Source organism: Plectropomus leopardus, chromosome 21 (genome assembly GCF_026936395.1).
Source record: "Plectropomus leopardus strain MGB_pleo_1.0 chromosome 21, ASM2693639v1, whole genome shotgun sequence".
NCBI classification, from domain to species: Eukaryota; Metazoa; Chordata; class Actinopteri; order Perciformes; family Serranidae; genus Plectropomus; species Plectropomus leopardus.
In genome coordinates this window covers 14,279,223-14,304,863 of record NC_142196.1, presented here as the reverse complement: position 1 = coordinate 14,304,863, position 25,641 = coordinate 14,279,223, and the positions used below count along the sequence as shown (strand labels likewise).

General features: G+C 40.7%; 1 protein-coding gene across 1 annotated transcript in view; it reads right to left on the bottom strand.

Annotated features, from left to right (window-relative positions):
* Positions 1–963: 963 nt before the first annotated feature.
* Positions 964–25,641, bottom strand: part of pola1 (polymerase (DNA directed), alpha 1) — a 64,218-nt gene continuing 39,540 nt past the window's right edge. The window contains exons 35-37 of the mRNA XM_042510657.2: positions 21,674–21,790; positions 13,500–13,596; positions 964–1,989 (exon numbers count right to left, since the gene is read on the bottom strand). Of these exons, the coding sequence (XP_042366591.2) occupies positions 1,853–1,989; positions 13,500–13,596; positions 21,674–21,790 (351 nt within the window). The 3' untranslated portion in view covers positions 964–1,852. The remainder of the gene's footprint in view (positions 1,990–13,499; positions 13,597–21,673; positions 21,791–25,641) is intronic.

Genomic DNA, 25,641 nt, shown 5'->3' with positions numbered 1-25,641 from the left:
GCCTTAGGTGGAGACTATTTACAGCTGTGCAACAATACACTATAATACACATTTGGTGTACAAGTGAGTATCTATGATCACATTTACGTATGTGGGATCAATTCAGGTTCATGACAGTGAAGAAACCCATCACCCAGTGCAAACATGTAGCTTATTAGCATGTTATAGTTTTTGGACATTAATGTAGGCCTATATTGCATGAGGAATTAATTATACTGTTATATAGGAGTTGGAATCTCCAGACCCAATGATACAATATTATCTTGATACCAAAGTCATGATACAATATTATTTTGATTTAAATTGTTTCAACGTCAAAGAGCATGGCATAGCAAAAAATGTGATATATGTTAATTTACTATCTTATTTCAACTGAAAGTGATGTCCCCCAAAGAAAACGTCTGTCTTCTCTAATAAAATAAAGATTTGTTCATATCACTTCGATTGCTTTTTTAGTCCACTAGATACATTTAGCTTCAATAAAAAAAAGTTTAGATTATTATTCTTGTAGACTATCAAAAGTTAAACTTTTATTTGCAATATTCATATATTAATAAAAAAAGATACTTGGCACCTCAATAAAATATAGCCACTCAAAATATTGCAATAGCACACTGTACACTGATTTTTCCCTCCAAACCTAACTTTATCAAGTTTTGGCCACACAGGCATCACTCCATTGTTGGTTTTGTTGCTTTGGTAGGATTTGCTTAGAAAAATATTCAGCATCAAGAGACAAATTATATAAATATGGCACCAAATTAAGTGAGGGAATGCTTGATTTATGCAACCAAATGATCCAGCAATTTAAAAGTGGGAGATTTTGCTATCTTTAATTAATTATTTTATAATAAACTTTATTTTTATGGCATGTTTCATGTATTACAGAGTGTAGCGCCACTACAGAATATCTATCTACCCATTTCTGTCAACCCCACATTCCAATAACACAAGATTAACATCTTATCCATTTAGCTTTTTATTGAGGTTTAGTATCAAAACGGTACTCATCAATATCAGAATACCCAACACGAAATATTCTGGTCATTACAAAAATCATTACCCACCTGAGCGATACAAGTGGGATACATAGAAAATCACAGGCATTAAAACACAATCTGCACAGCGGAGGGAGGGCAGAGGAGAAAGAGTGAAAAGGATGAAACGGCATCAGTTAAACAGAGGCAGTGGAGGAGAAGGAGATCAGCTGTTCGATACGGAGACAAAAGAGCGAGGGAGCAGCGCGTGTGGCCTCCCTCACCCCGTCACTCCCTGCATCCTCCTTACTCCTTTCTTTCATCCTCTGATCTGACACACACACACACACACGGAGATGCACACACACATACGGGATGAATGGTGGTAATCAGAGCAAGTGTCCGATCGCTGCAGGCATCCAGTGGTCTTAGTGGCCGGGGTCACTATCATTGGCTAATTAGCGGCTTTTGGAGTATACTGGCTGATCTGAGGATAGGTCATTTTTACACATACGCTTGCGCACATCTGGGCACAGCTACCCCCCTACACATACACACACTCACACACACAATAGACTGTCATTTAGGTATGATTGCTTCTCCCCTTTACCATACAGAGTCAGGGTGATGGGGTCAAGTCATGAGTGTCTATGTGAGGAAACAGCAGAAAGGGAAAGGTGTGATTGGGTTTGAAGACATAACAAGCCCATTAGGTTCAGAGAAGATGATATAGGGGTAAAGAGGTCAAGGCCTAAAACCCTGCTTTATATTCGGAAACCGAAAAGAGGTGACTGAATGTGCAAAAGTCCTGTTTTGAGGCAGATGTTGGAGCTTCTTGGCAGGTGTTGTCGTTACAGATGTGTGTGTGTGTTGTTTTACTTGAGGGAGGAGAAGGCCTGGAAGAGTTTGGCCAGGTTAATCTCCGAGTAGCCGCTGGTGGCCAAGGCTTTGTCCGGCACTTCCTTCAGCCTCCGATACACTTCTCTTTCTCTGGTCCACAGCTTCAAGCTCTCTGGAGGTAAAAAGAAAAGAGGAGAGAAGAGTTGTCAGAGCTCAATGGAAGATCATCACTCTCTCAACTGCATCAACGTCAATATTAGCGGGACGTGTGCATTTCAAACTAGTGAATGATTCACTCCTGGATGACTTTTACCCCCTCCACATCTGTGATTAGGTTCTGCAGAGTCCCACTGGAAGAGGAGCAGCGTGCATGTCAGCTTTGTCTGATCACTAATAAACAATGAGGAGCATTTCACCCTTAACTGGAGAGCTAACAGATCCAATGCTATCTACCAGTGATGCTATCACTTTGAGGGGCATCGCAGAATTGGACAGATGGGTCGATGGCAACATGTGCACACACACACACACACACACAGGATCACAGGATCGATAGAAAAGCCCAATGAGAGCATGAAGTCAATATCTTGTCCCTGTTATCCCTTCGGGTGGGCTGTAATAAGGCCAGAGAGAAGACTGAGAGCTGCTAGCCCAGGCAGGGTGGTGACTAAAACCAAATCTTTACAATATTATACTGGAGCGTCAAGTGTAGATAAAGTATCATGAAACCAAGTAATAACACACTATCATACCAAAGAGTGCAGCGAGCTACATCAGGAATAATAGTGTGATGACTGGAGAGGTCACTGGGAAAGAAGCAGGAAAATGGAAATGGGAGAAAGTTTAGTTCTCTATATGACTGACCTGATTTTACAGCATTTATTCCACTTTTTCATATTGGATATGAATTAGGTTTTTCTACATGTTTACTTTATTTAAAACATTTTGTTCCTTAGATATTCCTCTGGTAAAAACAGTGTTCATACACATTTTGACCAATAAATTTCCACAACTTTTCCATAAATTTAAGGGAAAATTTTCATGACCACACATTCTCTGAAAAGACAGTGTATAACGTTAAATAAAAAATGTCAGGTCAAATTTACAAGTCAGTTCCTTAAAAGAGGCTACGGAGCCAGTCCCAAAGCACATAATGTATATGAGCACTTGTGTTTACCAAATGCAAATCTGAGAACCACCTGGCTGTCAGGGAACATGACGTGAAAAAGCTGGTTTATGTCTTCACAGTATAATGTTCGTGAGAATAGCACCCGCACTACATCTGCAGGTAGGGCTTCGTTCCTGGACACAGCACCTGAGTTGGTCCCTTGTTTAATGGTGGACAAGAGGGAGGCATTGAAGCCGGCAGCAGGTGTCACTCAGGTCAGCGAGGTAAAAAATGTGTGCAGCAGCACACATTTTTGAGGAAATGTCAAATATCTACCTACAAAATTCATATTTGTGTGTCCTGAGTCCTGGTCTTTCCCATGTTTGTCCACGTGAAGTCAGACATTAATAAATCTGCATTTAACAGGCATAACGTCAATTTACATCTCAACTAAGCAAAGCTGCAATTGGTGTTAACCCTATAAACATCACGTGTAAAAAGTACTGCTACTATATGTACATGTGCAACATAACCCAGGAAAAACCCACCAATGAGAGGCTGCTAGCAGCACCTGAACTCAGTGCAGAATTCTTTGATTCACTTATAATCCCTATAACATTTTTTTCCTGAAATGCAAAGGCTTTGTAGATCTGTAAACACATAAAAAAAAATACATAACTAGTTACCATGAAAAATGAACAGTGAAAACCACAGTACCCTTATTAGGAGTGCAACTAGAGCTAAAACTAGAGCTTAATTAACTAATTAATCAATTAGTCGATCAACAGAACACTGACTGGCTATAATATTCAACTGTATTAATAATCAATTAGAAACTTTTGCCCCATAAATGACAAAAATGAACTAGCTGTTGTTTCTGAAATGTGAATACCTAGAGTTTTTGTATTCTTTGAAAGTAAAGTGAAGCTTTTTGGCTTCAGACTGACGGCTGCACAAAACAAGCACTTTGAGGACGGCATCTTGTTGTTGGGAAAATTGCGAGGGGGGTTTTCACCTCTTTTTCTGGCACTTTATAAACCAAACATTTCATTGATTGAGAAAATAATCATAGATGAATCGTTAAGGAAAAAACAGTTAGTTGCAGCTACATTAAGCTTGGGCAATGTGATGGTATATGCTGTGCAATGGTAGAAATGTGTCCATCGATAGAGATTTGGCAAAACCATATCTACAGCAGCTATTCGGGGTTGGTTATCATGGGATTTTGTGTGATTTCGCTAATCCAGCTGCCTCACAAGGTAATGTAATTTGTCCAGACAAAGAGGAGAGTGAAGTTTAAATACAAAAATCTAAAGCACTTGAAATTATTTTTCTCAGGAACCATAAAACTTTAATTTTGAAATAATTTTAGTTCAGTTTAATTTACTGTCTTCAGTCTTGTTTTTAACTCAAGTGTTGTCTCAGGTGAGGCAACTGTTTTTTGTTTGTATGAAAGTTAAAAAAAAATAATTCGGTGAAGTACGGTATGGTTAATTTAAAACTTTTCTTAATTGAATTTATAGAACAATTACTGTTATATATAGCACTACCATGATATAAAATGACATACACTGTGATAGATTTTGGCCATATCACCCACCAAAAGCTATATCTCTACTTGACATCTCCAAATTGTTTGTTTTGTTTAAAATTATTGTAAAATACTCAATTAATCAACTAATTGTTTCATCAGTAGTCCAAATCTTGAATATCGAGGGTAAGAGTTAAAGTGTTTTGCTGCAAGCAAACAAATTTAGAACTTGTCTAAAATGTGACTTATTATTTATCAAGATCACATACTGTATATAAACACACACACACACACGCACACACACGCACACAGACACAGACACACACACAGACACGCAGACTGTCCATATGGCCGGCTGTCATGTCCTCACCCTCTCCACAGCCCTATCTCCTGTCTTCGTCCTTCCTGCCCGCTGCATTAGTGGCTGCTGGATAAATACCAGCCCACTGACTGCCCAAGGGAACAAAGGTTAGATACACAGAGATCAACAGTGAGGGACACACACACACACACACACACACACACACACACACACTAAAAGAGCATGCACACGGACGATTGGTGGTAGTTAAACACTTAAAACGCACACTAACTCACAGCCATGGAGACTCAAAAACATCCATGTGTCAAACAGTAATCACACGTACACAGAGGACGGTGTGGTTGACTTAAACGCCAGCAGCAACTATTACCAGATGATCCTCATGTTAGCAAGGACCTGGATGGAGGGAGAAAAAAGGGAAGAGGAGAGGCAGGGAGAGACAAACTAGTCTATTTATCCAGGGTATAGAAGGGGGGTGATGATGCATGATCAAGCGAAAGCAATCATGTCATCATTTCTGAAAGGTAGAAGAAAATAATTCTCCCCCTCCTCTTCCCTTTTCCCCTTCCTCACTCCTTTCTCTTTTTCCACCTCAATCACTGTGTGGCGAACAGATAAAAGAATGATTTAAGAGTCACGGAGAGGAAAAGAAAGAGGGAGAGACCTTGCTGCAAGTCGGAGCACAGTGGGGAGTGCAGTTCAAATAAATAGCCTCCCTTAAAGAGCGAGCGTGAGGCGGAAGGAGAGAAGAGAGGGGAGACGGCGGCGCTGGGAAGGCCGAGACGTGCAGGAAAAAAAAAAAAAAAGGAGCGGAGTGGAAATAACAAGAGAAAGATGTCGACTGGAATAAAAGATAGAAAATGATGCATGGATAGAAAGCATACTGTACACACAAATGCAGCTTCAGATCCCTAAAAAAAAACTTTGCCTAATTGATTGCATTAGACATCATCTCTCTTCCTCATGCACACATTCACATGGACACACACACACACACACACACACACCAACACGCGCACAGTGAGTGTATCAGGGGTTATCTTTGCTCTAACTAGGTGTTGTCACACACTCACGCATACTCTGGCGGTGCTGGGCACGAGTAGATCGGGGCTCTGCACGCTCTAACTAGGTGTAAATACAATAACAAGCCTGTAATTAAGTGAGCATGATGAAGTTAATGGAGATCGGCCATTCCGTCGGCCGCCTCCATGAATATTCCATTAGGCTGGTGGCGACGGGCAGCTGGAATAGCAGTTAATTTAATCACCACTCGGAGCACAGGGAAACTTCTTTGTGTGAGTGTAATTGCACAGAATGAATAATTGATTTGACAATCGCACCCGCGGATTTTGCCACCCCGCTTTGTATCGCTGGAGAAAGGGAGGGGAGAGTGGAAGATGGAGAGAGAGAAATAGAGAGAGAGAGAGAGATGGGAAGAAAATGGAGAGGGAGAGGAGGAGAGAAGGAAGATAGAGCGAGAGGGAGAGAGGAGTGGGAGGGTAGAAGAGGAGCGAATGCAGAGTGCTGAGAGGTGGCAGGGAAGCTGTCGGTAAATGGATCATTAGAAAAGCGCAGCTCAAGGACAATTTATATTTTATCAATGCGGCAAAATTACATTATTGCTCACACACGCAATCATACTGCCCACACTCAAGATTGAGACCTGGAGGGGAGGGGTGATGGAGGGAAGAGAAAGGCAACAGATAGACAGAGAGGGAGGAAGGGAAGGGGGGTAAAAGAGAGCAGGAGAGAAAGAGAGAGAAGAAAAGTGACATGAAATGATTTGAAAGTCATTGATATGGGATGTTCCCAGCTAAGGAACGGACAGCATGTTTTTTTCATAGTGTGTGTGCTTCTCTGTGTGTGCGTGTGTGTGTGTATAATCTATTAGAGATCTCCTGCAGCGGATGAAATTACCTCCATGTTTTACTCAGTTGCAGCAATCAGGCACAAAAATGCAATATACATGTAGATAAGACAGGCTTGCAAATGTGCACACACACACACAAACGCAGCGTAGCACCGCAGTGAGCGCACACATTCAAGCTGATCAAATTACATTCAGCGTTGACTCAGAGATCCTCTATGTCAAGCTATTTTTATTTATTGTGCTTTATTGTGTATGTTCAGTACACATGTAAACGCACACATTCTGACTTTGCTGAGGGGCTGGACGAACCATAAAAACCAAGATGAATTTCAAACAATATGGGTGTAAAGCTACTGCACGTTATGACTATTTTATCTAAGCTCATATTTCTCTGAGTTTACTATACAATACCTATGCAAACATTCAGTGAAGAGGCAGATGACTGTCAATAGTTTGATCAAACGATCAAAACCAACCACCTTAGCTGCTCTGAATACTTTCAGACCTTCTCAGCCTGTCTGAAGCTCATGTGTTGCTTAGTCTGGCTGAATTGGCCACTGGTTTGTTTTCCCCTTGGTAAACGAATCATGGGTTAGTTTGGGCAGATTTGAACACAGCAGTTGCACTTGGATGCAGACCAAAAGAACCACACCAAGTCTAAAGGAAGTGGGCTCAGTTTGGGTCAGGAGCAAATTCTGGAGCGGTTAATTTGTGGTGGGACGTGATCCATGTTTGAGCTAAAAGCATCCATAGCCAGGTGTGCTTTGAGCAGAGCTCATTGGTTTTATGTGTCTGGGGGTGTGAGTGCCACTAAATGCATCACTAAAAGCTTGTGTAGCTGTTTTTGTAAAAAAAAAGAAACTGAACCAAGGGGAAAACTCAACAAGTTAACAAACTCACCTGCTGACTTTGTACCAGAAAAAATTACCTATAGCTTTGAAAATTGCCCTCAATCTCAACCGCATTCATTCCTACTGAAATCAAAAACCTCTAAAAAATAGGTAAAAATTGTATATTTATATTTTGAAAAAACAGTTTCCAACACATACATTTATTTGTAGCGGCACACCACGATTAAAAGATCTGCCACCACATACTGATTTTATATTTTTCTGAGATGGACAGTTCAATAGAAGTGCTGTTGGAACATATATGTCGTTCTATTCCGTTCGTTTCACCACACTGTCATAGCGCAGAGTGTACTCTGGGCACAGACGGAGCAGCAGAACACCATGCACAACAAGAGAAAATAGTGTATTTGTTGGGACTATTTCCAACTGTGGATTAATGCACACGTGTCCAGTGCAAAGGTGTGGCTCAACTCAAGAGTGGAAGGAAAACTTTTGCAAATCCAGATCATCACATGTATTTGTCAGTGAGCTCCTTTGTTCTTATATTGAAAAATAGAAGGTGATAAGATCTCCAGTAGGTGTTTTGAGAAAAGGTAACACAGCCTGTATGCCAGAGATGCTCAACTGGCTTTGCTTGGGGTCCACTTTTGCAAAACGACAGGAGGCCAGGGGCCAATCGCAGCAGCCACATACAGGATTTTAGAATATTTCTAGGATTTTAGGACATTTGTGGGATTTTGAGACATGTCTATGATTTTAGCATGTTTCCAGGATTTTAGTGCATTTCTAGAATCTTAAGGATGTATCTAGGATTTTAGCATATTTATAAGATTGTGGGACATTAGGGACTAAGCTATGACCTCTGTCGGGGTGTGCGGGGATCCTGCCTAGGCACTTTTTTTTATAAACAAGCTCTATTTTGATGCTATTTTATGCACTCTGGCACAACTAGCACACTATCGGGACCCGTATTTGGCCCACAGGCCATAAGTTGTGTATCACTGCTTTATGTTTTCTGCCATCGCTGAATAAAGTGAACTCTGGTGAGAGTTGGTGCTTGTTTTTGCGTTCAATAAATGGAGGTTGTATGGACTTGTTAAAAAATAAATAAATAAATAAATAAATTTATAGTTTATTTTAGACAAAGAAAACTTTCAGTCCTGTGCCAAAACTCACATACTAAGACCAGCGATGACCAGAATTAACTGTTTATGATCTTTAAAAAGTGGTGGACGAAGCAAAGTTCACTTGCATTTGAAACTTGCCACTGTAGTGTCTAACCAGCTCTTCTAGTATCAAATGAAGCTTTTTACATTCACTTAGAAAAGCACTATCACCCCCAGAAAGACACAACAATGTGTGCTAATAAATCTCTATAGGTATATGCACACACTCCCACAGAGTCAACACAACAGAGTAGAGTAGCGTGTATAGGATTGTATGTCTCTTCCCTGTAATCTGAGCTGTGTGGCCCCTGGGTGTGTAATGCAGTAATATGGGGTATTACTGCCCCAGGACTGAGGGATAACACCTTAAACCTATATTTTATCGCAGCGTGAGTGTGTGTATACATGCATCTTCCTCCGTTTAAGGAAAGAGGTGGCATGAGCGTGCATGTGAGCTGGATATCAATCATTTGGTGGAGACAGTGGTTTGTCATAGTTGCCAGACAAGATTAACTGATACAGTCGAACACTGTAAACACTTTATCAACAACACAGTGACCCATATCTGCTGCTAAACACAGAAAAAAAACATCCAGGCCATATTCTGGGTACTACAAGTAGAGCTGTTATACAACTGTAAGCAAATGTTACCCTATTGTTCTCCATCATGGCATTGAGTTAATGCTGCATCATATACGCAGTCTGTCATTAAAGACTGATTAACTTTATGTTGTTGAAAACACATTTTAAATCAAACTTCCGTTACTCTAGTGGTGCTACACATTTTTGTCACCATCCCTGTGACACCAGTGGAAACTTGCTGTGAATCTTAACTCTGCAGAGTGCTGGGCGGTGCTGGGTACTGCAGCCAGGATGTAGCACCATATTCTGTCATTCAAACAGGTTTTTTGGGACGATGTAGGGAAAGTGAAGGTCTTGTGTTTAGGAAACCAAACCACAAAACAGAAAGGGTGATGATTTGATGGACTGGCTGCTCAGGGAACAGAGGGAGGTAGTTGCTTTTCAACTGACAGAGCCAGTAAAAAGCAAACATGCTGGTGTCTGGATATGTTGTAGTGTTTAAACCCAGAGCTTGTGGGTGATCCAAACCCTCCAGGACCTTCTGTCTAGTGTGTTCCCTAATCTATGACCCTATACGGTCCACTCAGACACTCCTCTCACCATCAAGAGAAAATCAGGCTGAATCACCAGTTCACACTCCGCAACTGCGACTACATTGTTTGCTTTTTCAGCAAACTTTAAAACCACCGACAGGTGAAGTGACATTGATCAAAGCCTCATACTATAATGTTTTGCTGGAAAACCTTGGGTACTAAACACCATCACAGATCAACTACCCCAACTTCATGGCAATGGCACTCGCCAAAGTCAGTGACCCCCGAAGCTGGACAATGTGCCATGCCACACTGAAAATTCCCCAGAATTCCCCATGCCTCAACAGGTCAGAGCCAAGTCTGACCAATGGTGGGGCCTCTGACCTGTCAAGACATGGACACAGGACCTCTGGATACTTGGTACCACATGGTGTGGTACCTGCACGTCCCACAGCTGATCGATCAGATTGGGATCTGGGGAATTTTAAGAGGCCAGGTGACTTCTTGACAAATGTTTCCTGTATGTTAATGAGCTTTGGTATTGGCTGTGTTTAAGAAATATAATACTGCATGTGTCAGTGGGGGTAACTTTATGTGGAAAGGTCCTGGGAACAGCTTGTCTACAGTTTTGTCTGCACAGTCTTTAACGTGTCTGACTTTGAAATATCAAGTTCGACAGACGGGACCTGTGAAACGTCTGATTCCTGGTGAAAGGCACTGATCTGGTATCAGTGCTATAAAATGCTTCCAGCCATCACGTCATGATGCTGAAGTGCTCCATAACAATGTACTGTGTCGTTTATTGTACGCTGTACCATCTATATGTAAAGTTAACTGTTGGCACACTTAACCAGTGTTTTACCGTGAGGTGAAAAACATACTGTGAGGAACAAAATAAGACTGAATATCAGAAGAGAAAGCCAAGCGCGGATCAAAAACACTAAAAAGCACAGGGACATAAAGAAAGGAGGAGGCCAAAGAATTGATTGGCGATGATTTCTTGCATCTGGGCGAAGACAGAAATAAAAGAAAGCAAAAATGGAGGCTATAATCATGTTAGTACTCCTTCACGTCCCCCCTCCCTCTACACCAGTCCAATCCCTCCATTTCAGCTCCCTCCATCTTCTGAGTGGTCATCTGTTGATTACACGTTATATTTACCTCTGCTGTCTCACTCTTTTGCTGCCTCACTCAGGTCCTGACTGGCACGCACAGTCGCTGAATTCAGGCATACATACATAAATAACATACATACATAAATATTTAATCAAATAAATAAATCACTCGGCCCAGCGGCCCTTTCTAATCAAGTGACATCAATCAGGGAGAACTATGGGTAAAGAGGCCTTGTGGCTGACGCCTACTGAGCGCGCCCAGAGCGCTGGAGTAGCGTCTATTTGAGTCCAAGGGGGGAAATATACGCTCCATGTCCCATTATAGGAGAAGGGCTATCCTTTCGTCAGCGCGCCCATTACTCCCCCTATCATTTCCCCAAATCTAAAACCTGTTTTCAATCAACACAGCCAAACGAGTGCCTGTCCAAGAGAGCGAGAGAGAGAGAGAGAAAGGAGAGAGTGAGCAAAGGAGAGAAAGCAGTAGAGATGGACAGTGAGGGTAAGGGTAGAGGGAGAGCGATGGAGGGCTCTTTCCTTCTTTCTTCCCGTGATTGGAGCGTTTTGCATTCTGTATGTGTGTGTGATTGAATCCGTCTCCTAAATTAGGGCTGTCGACTCGAGGAGCTGAATGTCCTTAACCCCCCTCCCCATATCCAATGCCCATACTCTGCTACATGTGTGTGTGCGCGCGCGTGTGTGTGCCACATCATTGGTGAATACTATAAGTGTAGCCTGGGTAAAAGGTTTACTTTGAGCCATTGATTGCTAATGGTATGTTGTATGTGTATTTGTGAGGAAGCATTGTTAGGACATCAAAATTCAAACTTCAATAGCCGTTCTAGTAACTTGATTTCAGTTCCAAAGGCGGTACTGCAGAATAATAAGACAGCAAAAAAATGAATAAAATGATAGAATTTTTTTAAAAAAGCCAGCCTGTTTTCACAACGAGCACTGCACAAAACTTTAGAAATCAATCCTGTAACAAATAGAAAAAAAGACTTTTGAAAGTTAGGTACAAGATCTGACGTTGAGTATAGTAACAAGCAACATGTATTAGGGCAAAACCGCACACAGAAATCACGATTGGGTTCAAACCCCGGTTTATGAGGCTCAGTTCAGTACGAGATTGAGACCGGTACAGTGTAAAAAAACCAACAGCAAATGAATAAAGATACTTTTCTGTGTCTTTTCATTCATTTTTGACAGATGTTAATGCCAAAGACATACAATCCTCTTGCTGGGGATTGAGAGAATCTGGACAACTATTGTCATTATAAAAATAAGGCTTACACTGTGCAAACACTAAACAAACACCTTCACAAAAGGCAACAGGTCAAAACAAGCGATAAAACTAAAAAGCATCTGTTATGCTATGAAACAGAGCATACTAAATACATATAATATTAAAAAATAAATCTTGTGCATTTGGGAGGAGTGTTTCAATTAATTCCATCTTGGCTATATGTCAATGTAAATGCCACTTGCTTCAGTATTTTTATAGATATTTTTTTATCCCGTTTGCTTTTGTGTCTTAAGGCTGCTTGAAAGCAGCAGGGGATAAGGAATTAATTTTTCCTTGTCTTGCTGATTGGCACATCTGGATGATACCATCAGATGTGCGTTCGCATGTTGGATGTATTTCCATTCACATACTCAACAACTGTGAAGCGACGCCAACACACCATCAACATCTTATACATAACTCCCACTCAGTTCCTACTGTAGCTGACCGCAAACCCGCGGTTGGCAGGTAGACCTCATTTGAGCCTGTTCACAACCTTAGATCCTCATGTGAGGTTCTTTTGTGTTGTTCCAAAGTCGAGGCTTAAATCTAAAGGTGACCAGGCTTTTGCCGGTCAGATTTTGAGAGGGGACAAAGTATGGCGCAAAGGGACACACAGAAACAGAGAGTTTGCAACTTCAAATTCATGTCAGAGATGAGATGATGATTTTTGTTTTCAAAGTTTTGAACTAGGCTGCATTGGTTTTAAAAAAGCTGACCTTTCAGAATGATACAGATCCTTTTCAGTGAGATAAGAGACAAGGTTGGTAGAATCAGTGACCTCTTATTAAACACTTCTTAAAACTAATCTAATTTTTCTAGACTTGATTTTATGTTATGTTGTCTTTTTTTTAATCCTGTCTTGATCCTCCATATTATTATTATTATTTTATGTATTTATATCAATTTAAGTTTTTTATTCATTGCTTTATTTATTTTATTTCATGTTTTACTGTATTTACTTTTTAGTTCGGCATTACTGTTTGGCTTCAACTGTTACATCATCTTTGGGCTATCTTGCTTCTGCTTTGATTTGTTTGTCAAAACACTTTGTCAACTGTTTTTAAAGGTGCTAATTAAATAATCCTCTATTACTTTTATTATGATTCCAGCGCTGGCGTTACATTTGTATTCATCATAGTGCATTGCTAACCTCAGCACGTTGCTAACAGTAAACAGCTTAAGGTTTCTGGGCAGAACTTGTGCGTGCAAACTTTGATCCCGCATTACGTGCATCAGTCTACAAACCATGTATTCTGCTTTGGCTGCATGAACCAAACCGTGACATACCTGATCATGTATGTGTGTGTGCATTGTCTTACTTTTCTCGTCACCCTGTAGCAGTTTGGCAACTGCGTAGTCCCAGTCAAAGATGAACCTGTAGAAGCAGAGCTGGTTGTACAGAGCCTTCTCGGAGTACTGCAGAAAAAACACATAGAACAACACGCATTAAAACATTGGTACAGCGACAAACACAAGGTGAACAAATATAATATTGAATTGAATGTGTAATTATATTAGTAACAGAAAACCTGTATTTAATTTGAATCAGTCATGTCATGGCTGATTCGCAGTACAATAAATAAGGTCAGCACTGGTGCCAAAACTGCTGCAAATGCCACCATGGCCGGAAGTCACATCTGAAAAGTAATACAATATTGTCTCCAGAAGTCCTGACAGTGTGAAATTAGTTATTTCTCTGTCTTATAAGCAAAGCGCAGTGTAGTTCCTCCTTTTTGTCCCACGCAGAGTTGTGTTTTTAGCAGTTAACATGACAAATGTCGGCAGCCGGTCAAATCAGCTCTTGATAATTAATATAAATTCTGTGAGTAACTTGATTACAGGGCAAAATTAAACTTGGGTGTTGTCTGGTGCATGGGGCTTAAGCATCCCAAGACTAACAGAAAGGTGCATCACTCTGTAACACCACCGTACAACCATACGTGGACTGAGTGTTTTCGTAGTCCTAAACATTCCAACAGAGTGAGATGTCTTCTCACTAGCTGGTCGCTGAATTATATTCATGTTACAACCAAACTCTTCTTCACTTCCCTGGAGTCAACAAGCACAAACAGATATAAACAGGAGCAGCGCCACTCTGCCATAGCAACTCAACGTGTGTAAATTTGCCGTACTAACTATTACACCAATAACGGTACTGCAGGAAGAATACCATCACTAATTAAATTCATGCCCTACTTTATAACCACAGTGGTTATGTCAAGAAACTAATACCCCTAACTGGAAAATACCTCTGCCGAGTCTATTTCACCAGTGTTTTTGACCATGAGTTGCTGCTATGTGGTGTGTTTTTCAGGGGTGATTTTAGTGATTTGGGGGCCATGGGAAAACATATGCTTTACTTTTCATCTTTTCTCTAACTGGGAATACTGGTAATGGCAGTGGTGAAAGAAGTACTCAAAACTTCTGTATTTGCAAAATACCACAGGCCAAGCAGTCGCCTTGTTCCAAACCAGCATGTTTTAAAGGGGCTCTGCATTGGTGGTGAATGCAGCATTACTCATCAAACTGCCTTTGGCCCAGTTTAACAGGAACCAGTATACTCACCACTTGTTAGATATGGTTAACTAATCAACAGTGCCACTAATTCATTTTTTTCCCTGTTTGTTTAGGTTATTAATCCTCATTATATCAGTCTGCTATTGGTGTAGAGTTGAGACCATGACAGGGCAACAGATTAATAAACCTCATTTACCAGTTTTAGAAACAGGTAGAGTGAACGACACTCTCCGAATGCGTACCCGACTTGAGCGACTATACCTCCTCCCTGAAAACATCTCCCTTCCTCTGTGTGACACAGTAAAGCAAGAAAACAAATTTGCTTGCTTTGTTAATCTCCACTGCAATTAACTGGAGCCACACGACAGCCTGCCAGAGCGAGAGAGAGGGAGGGGGGGCACGGAGAGGAAAAGCAAGACAGAGAGTTGGGAGGGAGAGAGAGGAGAAGAAAAAAGAGAAAGAGAGAAGATACAGAAAGAAGTGAGAGATAGAGATACGGTGGGGAAGAGAGAGAAAGAAAAGAGGGGATCAGGCCTGAAATACCCTCCCTCATAATAGTTTGTTGTGATAAGCCATTGTGAGAGAGGCATGCGAACAGCCGAGGCTGTCAATTTGATTAGCCATTATACTGCATGTTTAATTGCAGTTATTGGCTCGTCATTTCCCTGCTACGCTGGAGAGGGCACGCTAAGCCCCGACCCCACACTGCCATCAGGTGTGTGCTGAGTGCTTTATTATTACCACCAGGAAGAATCCCCTGACAATTCCTGTGTGTTTGTGTGAGTGTGAGTGAGTGAGAGTGAAGTGAGTTTGTGTGTGCCCATTATACCTGCCAATCGGCAATGTGCGTAATTGTAATTTCAGTTTTTACTGCTGCGGCGTAATCAAGTGGCAAGAGTATCTAATGCAACTAAATGCAAACTATGTGATGAGTGTGTGTGTGTATATGTGTTTAATGGCTTTCTATGGCTGTCCACATGGCACACACAGCTGTTGACCATTGATGCACTGCCTAGTCAACAACCAAACCATGCACATCCCATAATGGAGCCTCGGTTACGGTTGCCAAGGTTGAACAAGCTCGGTCGGCACAAACACTGCGCACCACTTCTTTCTCTTGAAAATCTCTCTCTCTTTCACACACACACACACACACACACACACACACACACACACACAAAGACACACACACACACACACACACACACACACACACTCAAACAATATAATGCTGATTGTGGGCGGGCCAGACGCTGCATACTGATTGACTGACAGGTGTCAGAAAGGCGTGGCTAAAATGTTACAGGGTTGTTATTGAATTTAGAGCCCCTCAACCCCACCTCACTCTCTCTCACACTCACACACAGACACACACACACACACACACACTGCAAAACACACACGCCTACCTCGTCATTCAGCTCGGTGCTTTGTTCCTGCACTGACACCATTTCAATTTGCTCCACAAATCTGCAGCATTTTCAGCCTGACTGCCTAAGGAGCAAACCAGCTGTGAAATTGCCTCTCTCCCGGGAGCGTAGGACCCCCCAGCCCCCACCTCGTACCCCTTGCTCCTTTGCCTCCCTCTTTCCCCGACTGACTCCCCCGACACATATGTGCACATCCCGGGTGCATGTACACATGCAGTTAGGAAGCGGGAAATGTGTGTGATAGAAGAAAGCAAGAATGGAGACGGGATGTATAGAATAAAGGAGAAAAGTAAGAAATAAGAAAAAGAGTCTAAATCGCACAAATTGATCCAAATCACAGAGCAACAGTCTAAAATGTCTCACACAATGAAACGAGCACTCAAGACTTCCTCTGAGTCTTAAAAACACCTGTCTCCATCTTTTAGGGGACACACATGCACACACACATCCGACCTCCAAAGAACTTTTGAGCACTACACTGTCGCTCAAGTACACCAGTGAAGCAGTTAATGAAAAGGTAGTCAGTCAGACAATATGTCTCTGCCTATGTGAGGAAAGATGGTGCAAAAACAAAAACACAGAGTTGATAGTGGATGAAAAGTCTGCTGAAAAACTACCACCATTAAATGCTTTTGCTTGGATACGGCTCAGAAGAAAATATCGCAGCAACAGCGACAAACGAGGCCTCGGCCTCACACGTTTTTCTCTATGCTCCGGCTTAGCAGCAAACACGCGTTGTAAATAGTGAAGCTACGATATCCGAGCCCACACACAACCGCAGCTGCAGAAAGAGAGAGGGAGTGAGAAAGGGAGGGAGACGGAGAGAAACAAACATACATTTTCCCTCAGCTGTGAGGCCACAAGGCTTTAAAACTCTTGAGCTTTTTAGATGCGATGAGCGTTATTGCCGGTTGTGGTAGTCACGCCGATCAGCTTCACAAGACACCATAATGAGTCAATATATGTAAATCTTTACTAGGCAAACACGGCGGGAAACAAAGGCATTTAACTGGTGCTCTCGCCCGCAAGCCTCCAACGATTCAGCACCGGTAATTTCTCCCCATTGAAAGGCATAATTGCCTGCTATTTGAAGATATTCATGCTCAATTTTTGAAATTAATTTCAATTGGAGGGAAATGTAGAAATGTCAGCTCCAGTGAAAGGGATTTGATTTCAATTATCCTCGCTCAAAGGACTGTGATTTCCAAATACACTTAAGCAAAATTATGACAAGAATTTTTGTTCGGCAAAATTCAGTGTTTAAAGAGCGATTAGGCGATAATGGGGCAGCTTTGAGCCGGCAGTGAATGCAGCCGTCTCCCTCTGAAAGGCACTCAATTATCTCTGATTGCTCCCGCTATAATGTATCAAATAGAGATACCTGCTATTGCCGTAATTTGTGTGAAAATTAACATGCTGCAATTTCCACTAGAGGGAAAAAGGGAGCTCTAATGGGCGCCTGAGCGTACATCAATAAAACGAGGGGAGAAAAAGAGAGCGACAGAAAGGGAGGGTGAGAGGAGGAGAGAAAGAGCAAGCCAGGAGAAGAGAGAATGAGTGTAAGAGCTAAGGAGGGAGGGGAGGGAAAGAGAATGAAAAGAAAGGAGCAGGGGAAGAAAGCATCGAATAAAAGGGGGAAGAAAAGGAAAGTCAGGACAGAGATTTGAGACACGGTGAGAGAAAAAAAGCCTATTTGAGTTAAGCGCTGCGGAGGGAGGGAGAAGAGCGAGGGAGAGATGAAGAGCGAGGGAGAGAGGAAGAGAAAGAAATTTAATTTACTGAAAATATTACAAATTGCACCTGTGCATAACTCCCCCAAATTACCAACCAATCAAGGCAGAGTGCCTATTACTCTCCCATTACATGGAGATCAGATCACGCTCTGAATCTGTGTCCAGAGAGGGAGGGAGGGAGAAAAAGGAAGAACCAGAGTGAGCGAGACGGGTGGAGGGAGGAGAAGAGAGGAGAGGCAGCACCCACAGTGATGCTAAATGTACCATGATGCAACAGCGAGGAAAGAAGGGAACGCAGAGTCACAAACAAGACGCTCCTTTACAAAAGCGCTGGCACAAACAAGTGTTTTTAGTGAGGCAAAGAAGAAACTGATTGTCTTTCTGGCTGATAATCTATGATGATACTGGCAGATAAAAAGCAGAATGTGGCCAGAGAGATCCAGCTAAAGGCACAGAAATCTGATGGAGCGTCCAACAACAAAAAAAACTCAGAGTGGGAACTGATGTCTTCCCTAGTTGTTTGAGCTCAGACTATCTACCAGCAGCTCAAACAGCCAGGAATGGCCTCTTGACTACTTTGCATAATTGGCAGCAATTTAATATGTAAGCTGCTGGGCTATTAATCTCCATGCACTGGCTTGATTCAGATAACAGTGTTACCTAATACTGAGGAGTCAGTGTTAGCCTAATATGAACTATGTTGTACCAATTTCTCAGAAGGAAAATCTCTCTTTTCTGCGAGAGGTCAGATTTACAGGTCAGCAGCATTTATTAGGGTTTAAATATCTTACTAAAGGGCACTTTAGCAGGGCAGACAATTGATATATTGTCAGTCTACAGTGTGGCCAGTATAAATATTAAAGACTAGTTTTAGGGATCCATGATAATATCAGAACTTCATCTGAATCATTAGATATTGGCTTGAAAAAGGATCAGAATTGGCCAACATGCTGATTTATGCTATCACAAACCAATATATATACTTTTTTAATTGACAAAATAAACATTTACAAAAAAAAAATCAACCCTAAGTTGAAGTATGTTACTTATTTTGCACAATTAATGAATATTGCATACATTAAAAAAGCATTCTTATTCATGTCTCCATCTGCTGGTGGGCTATCATGATAAGAGTATGCAGAATATGATGTTAATTCCACTACAGAAGAGACTTGATTAAGACCAAAATAAGGTGGGGGGGAGTGGATATCTTGGCATAACAGATTTCAGCATAAAAATCGTGCATCTCCTATTATTTCAGTTGTTAACTGTTATATACATACATTTCAAACCATACATCGACTCAAAAATGTGTTTTTCCTCCATTTATGTCCCCTAAAATGTCTGTAAATTACTGTGCTGACTTGTATTTGTGCAAAATTTGTCACTATTGAGGTGCTTTCAAATTCTTTTACTGAAGAGGGCAATATCTGTGCACTTCCCTAAAGTTTGAGATTCAACAACACAGGCAAAGAGCAGACTTATCAGTAAAGAGATCAGAGTTAGCATTAGCACGGCGAAAGTTTTGACAGCAAACACGGTGCAGACCTATCTGCACACTTTTAGTGCTGGAGAAAGAGGAAAGCGAAACCTAAGCAGCGGTGGTGGTTTATGCAATACTTTTCAACTTTAGTGTCTACTTTGCCTGACACTCACGTTTGTAACATTATGCTAACAAGACCAAACCAGCATATTGCCCAGGATAGAGATCCTTCAACCACATGAAGGCCTCCTGACTGATCACAGTAGGGTTTGATTCACATTTGAACTGACTACGGTACTAAATAATCTTTTCTGTAGAGGTATCTATAAATGTATTGTTTAAAATTTATTCTTATTAATATTATTATTATTATTATTATTATTTTCTACTATTATTTTAATTTTAATTTTATTTTATATTTTAATTTATTCTTATTAATATTATTATTTTCTACTATTATTTTTATTTTATTTTATTTTATTTTATTTTATTTTATTTTATTTTATTTTTTCCTTTTTTCTGCCCTTTCTTTTTTAGTTTATTCATAGATCATTTAGAATCTGTGTTCTGTGGTCGGCTGTGGGTATCTGTGTGTTTGGCTGTGTTTTGATGGGATGAATGTGTTGTGATGCAGGTAAATGTTGTTTGAGGGGAAAAAAAATTGTCTGTACAGTAACTGTTTTATTTAATATTGTCAACAAATAAAAAGACATTTAAAAGAAAGAAATGATTACGGTACTCAATGAAACCTTTTTTCAGCACTTTTCTTTCTCTAATGACAAAAATGTAATTTCAGTGTAAAAAAAAACTAAGTCTAAAATTCTCATTTTCAACATTACTATTTATGTAAAACATTTTATCATTTATTTAGAACATTTTAGAGTGACAGGGCGTAGTGTGGGAACACTGTCACGTTCATTTCTGAAGAAGCGGTTAAGTGTAGTAATCTAGGAAAGTAGTTTTATTGGGCATCAACCTCATGTTCACACCTGCACTGTTGATAAAAAGACTTGAAGCGTAAATAAATGCTTCAGGTGAAGTTTAGCTTGTGAGTGTCCAGCTTTTGATCTTTTGATTACAAATACTGCCATGACTGTTGTCTGTGTTGAGTTTATAAAAAAAATGTAACTACACTTGCAATCACTTTCGGCTCACCATTGCCCTGACTCTGTGACTCAAACAAGCTATAGGGGTGACGTAATCTCTCACTCTATACTCTAGGTCACTCTGTCACCCAGTCTCACGTACCAAAATTTGACACCTAATGATTTAACGTGAATCAGAACTCGGTTGTACCAATGTAATTTGGCTGGTAGCCTTAAAGGTACCCAGACGTGTACCAAAACCTCATTCACACTCATAAAACACAAGGAATCTATCTGATGGGTCAGTTCAAAATATCCAAAGGTTTACAAACAAATAATGAACTTAAAAAAATTAGCAAATACCATGCAAACTTTGCTGATTAAGCTGTTTGTAGGTTATCCTCATTTGTCCTCCACAGAAGTACATAACAGAAATATGCTGTGAGAGAGTGCAGAGATCAGACAGAGTGGTTGAGGAACAGGTAAAATGAAGAGAGGCTACAGGTTTTAAGGCAGAGAAAGGGTGCATGAGTGAGCACAGAGAGTTAAATGTTTTATTCAGCCCGCAGTTTAAAGTGCCACGGCCTTCAGGCACAGCAATGGCCGCCTAAGTGGCTACAGTGACAGCAGAAATTGGCCTTCTGGTTTACAACCTGTCGCCACAGAGCCAGACACAGCAAAGCAGCCAGAAGGGGAAGATGGGAGCAGAGCACGCAAGATAAAAAAAAAAAAAAACAAATTGACAAGAGGGAGTTAAGGCATGGCTTGAGGCAGGAATGGTAAGAATTGGACTGAGAAAAAGAGGACAAAAAAATTGATTCAACCGTCATGCTCAAATTGAAAGGGAGAGTGTTTCTCTTAAATCCAGTGGTCAAGCTAACAAAGTGTTCATAAGGCGGCTACAAGAGCTGCAGACACACCGTCACATGACAAACAGAGGCTGCAGACAAAGAGAAGATTACTTTTATCATTGTGTGTGTGCGTGTGTATATATATATCTATATATATGTTGAAATGTGATACTTATGAGTAAAGATGTACAGAACATATGTGAGGAGAGACTTCAGCTCCATAGCACCATCATCTGGACAAAACGTACAGAATGCAACAAGGTGTGTGCAGTCATCTCAAACTCAGGCTCACAGTGTGTGTTTGTTTCCCCCGCTCTGGTGTTCGTATTTCTCTAACCAAATAGGTGAATGCATACTCTTGTGTATTAAGAGTGACTTCTGACGTTTGTGTTACCTCAGGTCTGAGAGTTGCCCTGGTGCAGGCAGGGCAAATGGGTCCGTGGCGTGAGAAGGCGATTGGCAGTCGTCTGGTCCTGTTCTGGCAGGCCTGGTCCTCACACACCAACCAGCCCTAAAGAGATGCATCACACATGTTACAACTCCAGTAACTGTGAAACTTCCAAACTTTAGCAGAGCTGCAACCATTGGTCTGCAAGAGAATTGTTTGGCAACTGCTTTTATATCTTAGTACTGAGTATTTTGGGTTTTTGGATTGTTAGTCCAATAAATCAAGACATCTTAAAATGCTATCTTGGACTAAGGGAAAGTACAGGGTTCCCACACATTTTCATGGACAAGATTTCAAAACTTTTTTGTAAGTTTTCAAGGACCTAAAATGGAATTTCCAATTTGGTAAAGCACGCACTTCACTGCATCTGCGGCGCTTGCCAGGCGGTTACAGTACTTTTCCACACACACAAACACAGGAGAGACTTACCGTATATAAAAAATGGGTTACGTATATATACAAAACCCATTTTAAAGGGGAAGGCTTGGTCAGTAATAATCATGGAAAATGAAAACCTAAAAGTTTTCCATTTGTTGTAAGCAGCAAATTTGTTGTTTGAGTTAAGTTGCCTTACTTGACACGTCTCTCGATTTAACTACTGCAACTACTGACTACAGAAAATAAATTTGCCGTTATGTTACATTGTATGAAAAGCTATGCCCGCAATCAATGCCCGGACTACTGCAACAATGTCATTATATGCAACATAATATCATGACTTTTCCAAAACTTTTAATGATTTTTTTTTTTTTTTTACTAATTTCATGACTTTTTCTGGACAGGTTTTTTCCAGCTTTTCAATGATCAGTCTGGTTTCCATGAGATTGTGACTGCTTCGAAGACAAAACTAAATACTGAAAACCAGAATATCATTAAAGTACAGTAAGTTAAAAAGGCACTGCTGAATTGACCTATTTGTTAATTGCCATCGTAGGATTTTTAGTGCTCTAACGGTTCTTGCATTCATACTGAGCCTTCATTTATATTCTGCATGTACTGAACCATGACCGATACATGGTCATGGTTCAGTACATGCAGAATAAAACTGGTGCACATGATGTGGAACCAAAGTTCACAAGTGCAAATTTTGCCCGTAAACTTTTAGCTGTAGCATGAGTCAGTCACTATTGTTGAGGACAAATTAAACAATGCAGCTAAACAATCCACCTGCAGGTTTCCGTTCAGCTACAACAGCACTGGAGAGAGTCGTGAACAAAGTTGGGGTATCGGCATTGCTTAACCGTTGTAGGCTATGTGATGAAAACAGACAAAATGCTGCTTTAAGCGGTCTTTAGACACAAAAGTTGATCAAGGTAATACAATTACTGAAGGCATTTACATTGGCATATAAGCCAAGGTGGGGCACACGTGACACTTCTAATGCTCAATGTTTATTATTTGTATTATTCTTTTTATTTAATGTTTTTAATTTCATATCATATGCTTTTCTGTTTTAAAGTGACCTGTTGCCTTTTAGGGAAGTGCTTGTTTAATGTTACTACTGTGTAATACAGAAGTGTGTGTGTTCATTATTCTATAATGACTGTTTTCCCCCGAAGTTGCCAGTGGGCAAAATGCTGCCTCAGTCTCCCGCAGGAGGATTTTATCTGTCCTTGAAACTTGCACTACAGTCTGTTCAAGATAAATGAAAAGAGACATTTTTTTTCCTGCTGTACCGAACTCACTATGAATCCTAAATCGAGGTATGAACCAAACCGTGACTTCTGGGTACCGTTTCACCCCTAATGATTTTTTGAGCATTCATCAAACTGTGTGACTTTCTGCTACTGCAACACTGCTTCCAAATTACTTTAAATTCTAGCTTTCTCATGTCCAAAGGAATCCCTGATGAAAATATCACAACAGAAAAAAAACATTTAACTACCCTACGTGATTACTTGTTTATAAATGTGCTTGTGTTGCCATTTATTTTGTTGATAAAAGGTGTTCTTAAAAATTGACCAAAAAAAAAAAAAAAAAACTTTTGTTGCCTTGAGCCACTTTAAAAACTGTTTCTGGTAATGAGGACATTTTGCTGAAAATTGTTGCTTCAATTTAGCGGCTCTAATTCGGCACAACACAACTGACAAGAAAAGTAGTCGGAGGAAGAAAACGAGGGGTTGTAAAATAAAACCAAGAGACAGGCAAATAAAGAGGGAGCAGAACTGAGGTTTACATCTGACTTCACATCCCACCCTGCTCTCGCTCTCTTTACATTTGAATGTATCCTCAGCTGCCGTGTGTCGGGGTCCTGCTCTGTGAGTACTTGTCAAGACAGGCAGAGCGGTGGACAGCCAAAACGGCAGTAGTTAGGACCCCCTGGGGTGAGGTAGTGACCCTGGGCAGGTGCTGTGGTCTAACCCTCTCAATCTCTGCGTATTCTTATAGACCCCTCCACCCCCTCTGCTTCTTATGCCCTGCCATTACTAAGGGGGTTTAAAGGGGAGGGGGTTAATGCCCAACTAATGACAGAGCATAAGACCCACCGCCATCAACGCCTTTGCCTCTTTCCCCCCATCTAGCTATCCTTCCTTCCTTCTATTCACTCAAAATAAACCCCCTCAAAAACTGCTGCCACCTGTCTTTCTATCCACATCCCCCTCACACACACACACAGGCACACACTGTTTCTCTCATTGATTTTTATGTTCGGCTTTGTCTAGTCTCCTCATCAGTTTTGAGCAGCAACAGCTAAAAAAGAAACATTTCTTTTCTTTACAGTTGACTCTACAGTACATAAACTATTTTTCACTGCGCAGAAAGCTTCGATAATCTGTCATGTCAAGGACCGACCAGAACGAACTGAAGCTGGTCAGAGGGAGAGGTTAACTTTGTCCATTTCCTCTTTAAAGTGATTCATAAAAGAAACGGTGCAAATAAAAAACAGAGAAATAAAACGATATAAATTGGATGTTTCTTTAACAAAAAATGTTGAAATAATTTTGGGTGTATTTAAGCTTTGACACCGATCTACAGAAACTCTTCTCTCTATAAATGTGCGGTACAAATCAAAACTATTGAGTGCAAATTAAACCCATGAAGTGTATGCAGATGTGATCTTACCACCTTAACACATCTGGACACTTTGTCAACTCAGATGGGGATGAGAGTGGACAGCAGTCACTGCGCTAACTGGCTAAAGTTTTTAGATTATAATGCAGGTTTGGATTTAAGTTTGGAGTAACTGCCATAAATTTTTGCTTTTCTTTAGTAGAAAACAGCAAGTTTCCATCCATGTTTTTTAATATGTTGCATTCATGTTCCCCTATTTAGCAATGTAACTTTTCCAATAAGTTAATTAACAGCAGCTGGACTTCCTAGAAGTATTTAGCCTCATTTTTACACTTTAATCACATACTTAAATTACATGGAAATTAAGAGTTTCCTTATGTGGAGATAAAGGGTTAATTCTTAGGCACAACAAACTCAATATGTAGTAGAGGTCGTGAACCACACTGAGCCAACAAGATGACCAAAGAAGCAATGGCTGGTACTCGTGAAGCAGGGTTTGTGGCAGTCCGCCATGCTGTCAACATTTTCTGGGACATGCAGAGTTTTTATTTTTTTTGAGTTGGGCTGTTCATTCGGAGAGCTGTTGGTAAATACATATACATAAAGGCTACTCTGTTAATCAGAGCACCAAAATTTTGGAGCGCAGAGTATAGATCGAGCAGCAGAATGCCAGAAACAGTAAAAGTGAAACTTTAACGTTCATTGATTGATAAAGAAATAGATTGTTCGAATTCTTAGAACAGCGTTCTCATTTCAGTGTTGTCCAAAGTTTTTCTAACAAATCTGACATGAAACTGGCTGCCATCCCATGGAAAATGTGCACCCTGATTGACAAATTGATCACATGATCAGTTCCTCACCAAGTGACTCAAACTCAACAAACTGCTGCTAAGGGGGGAAAA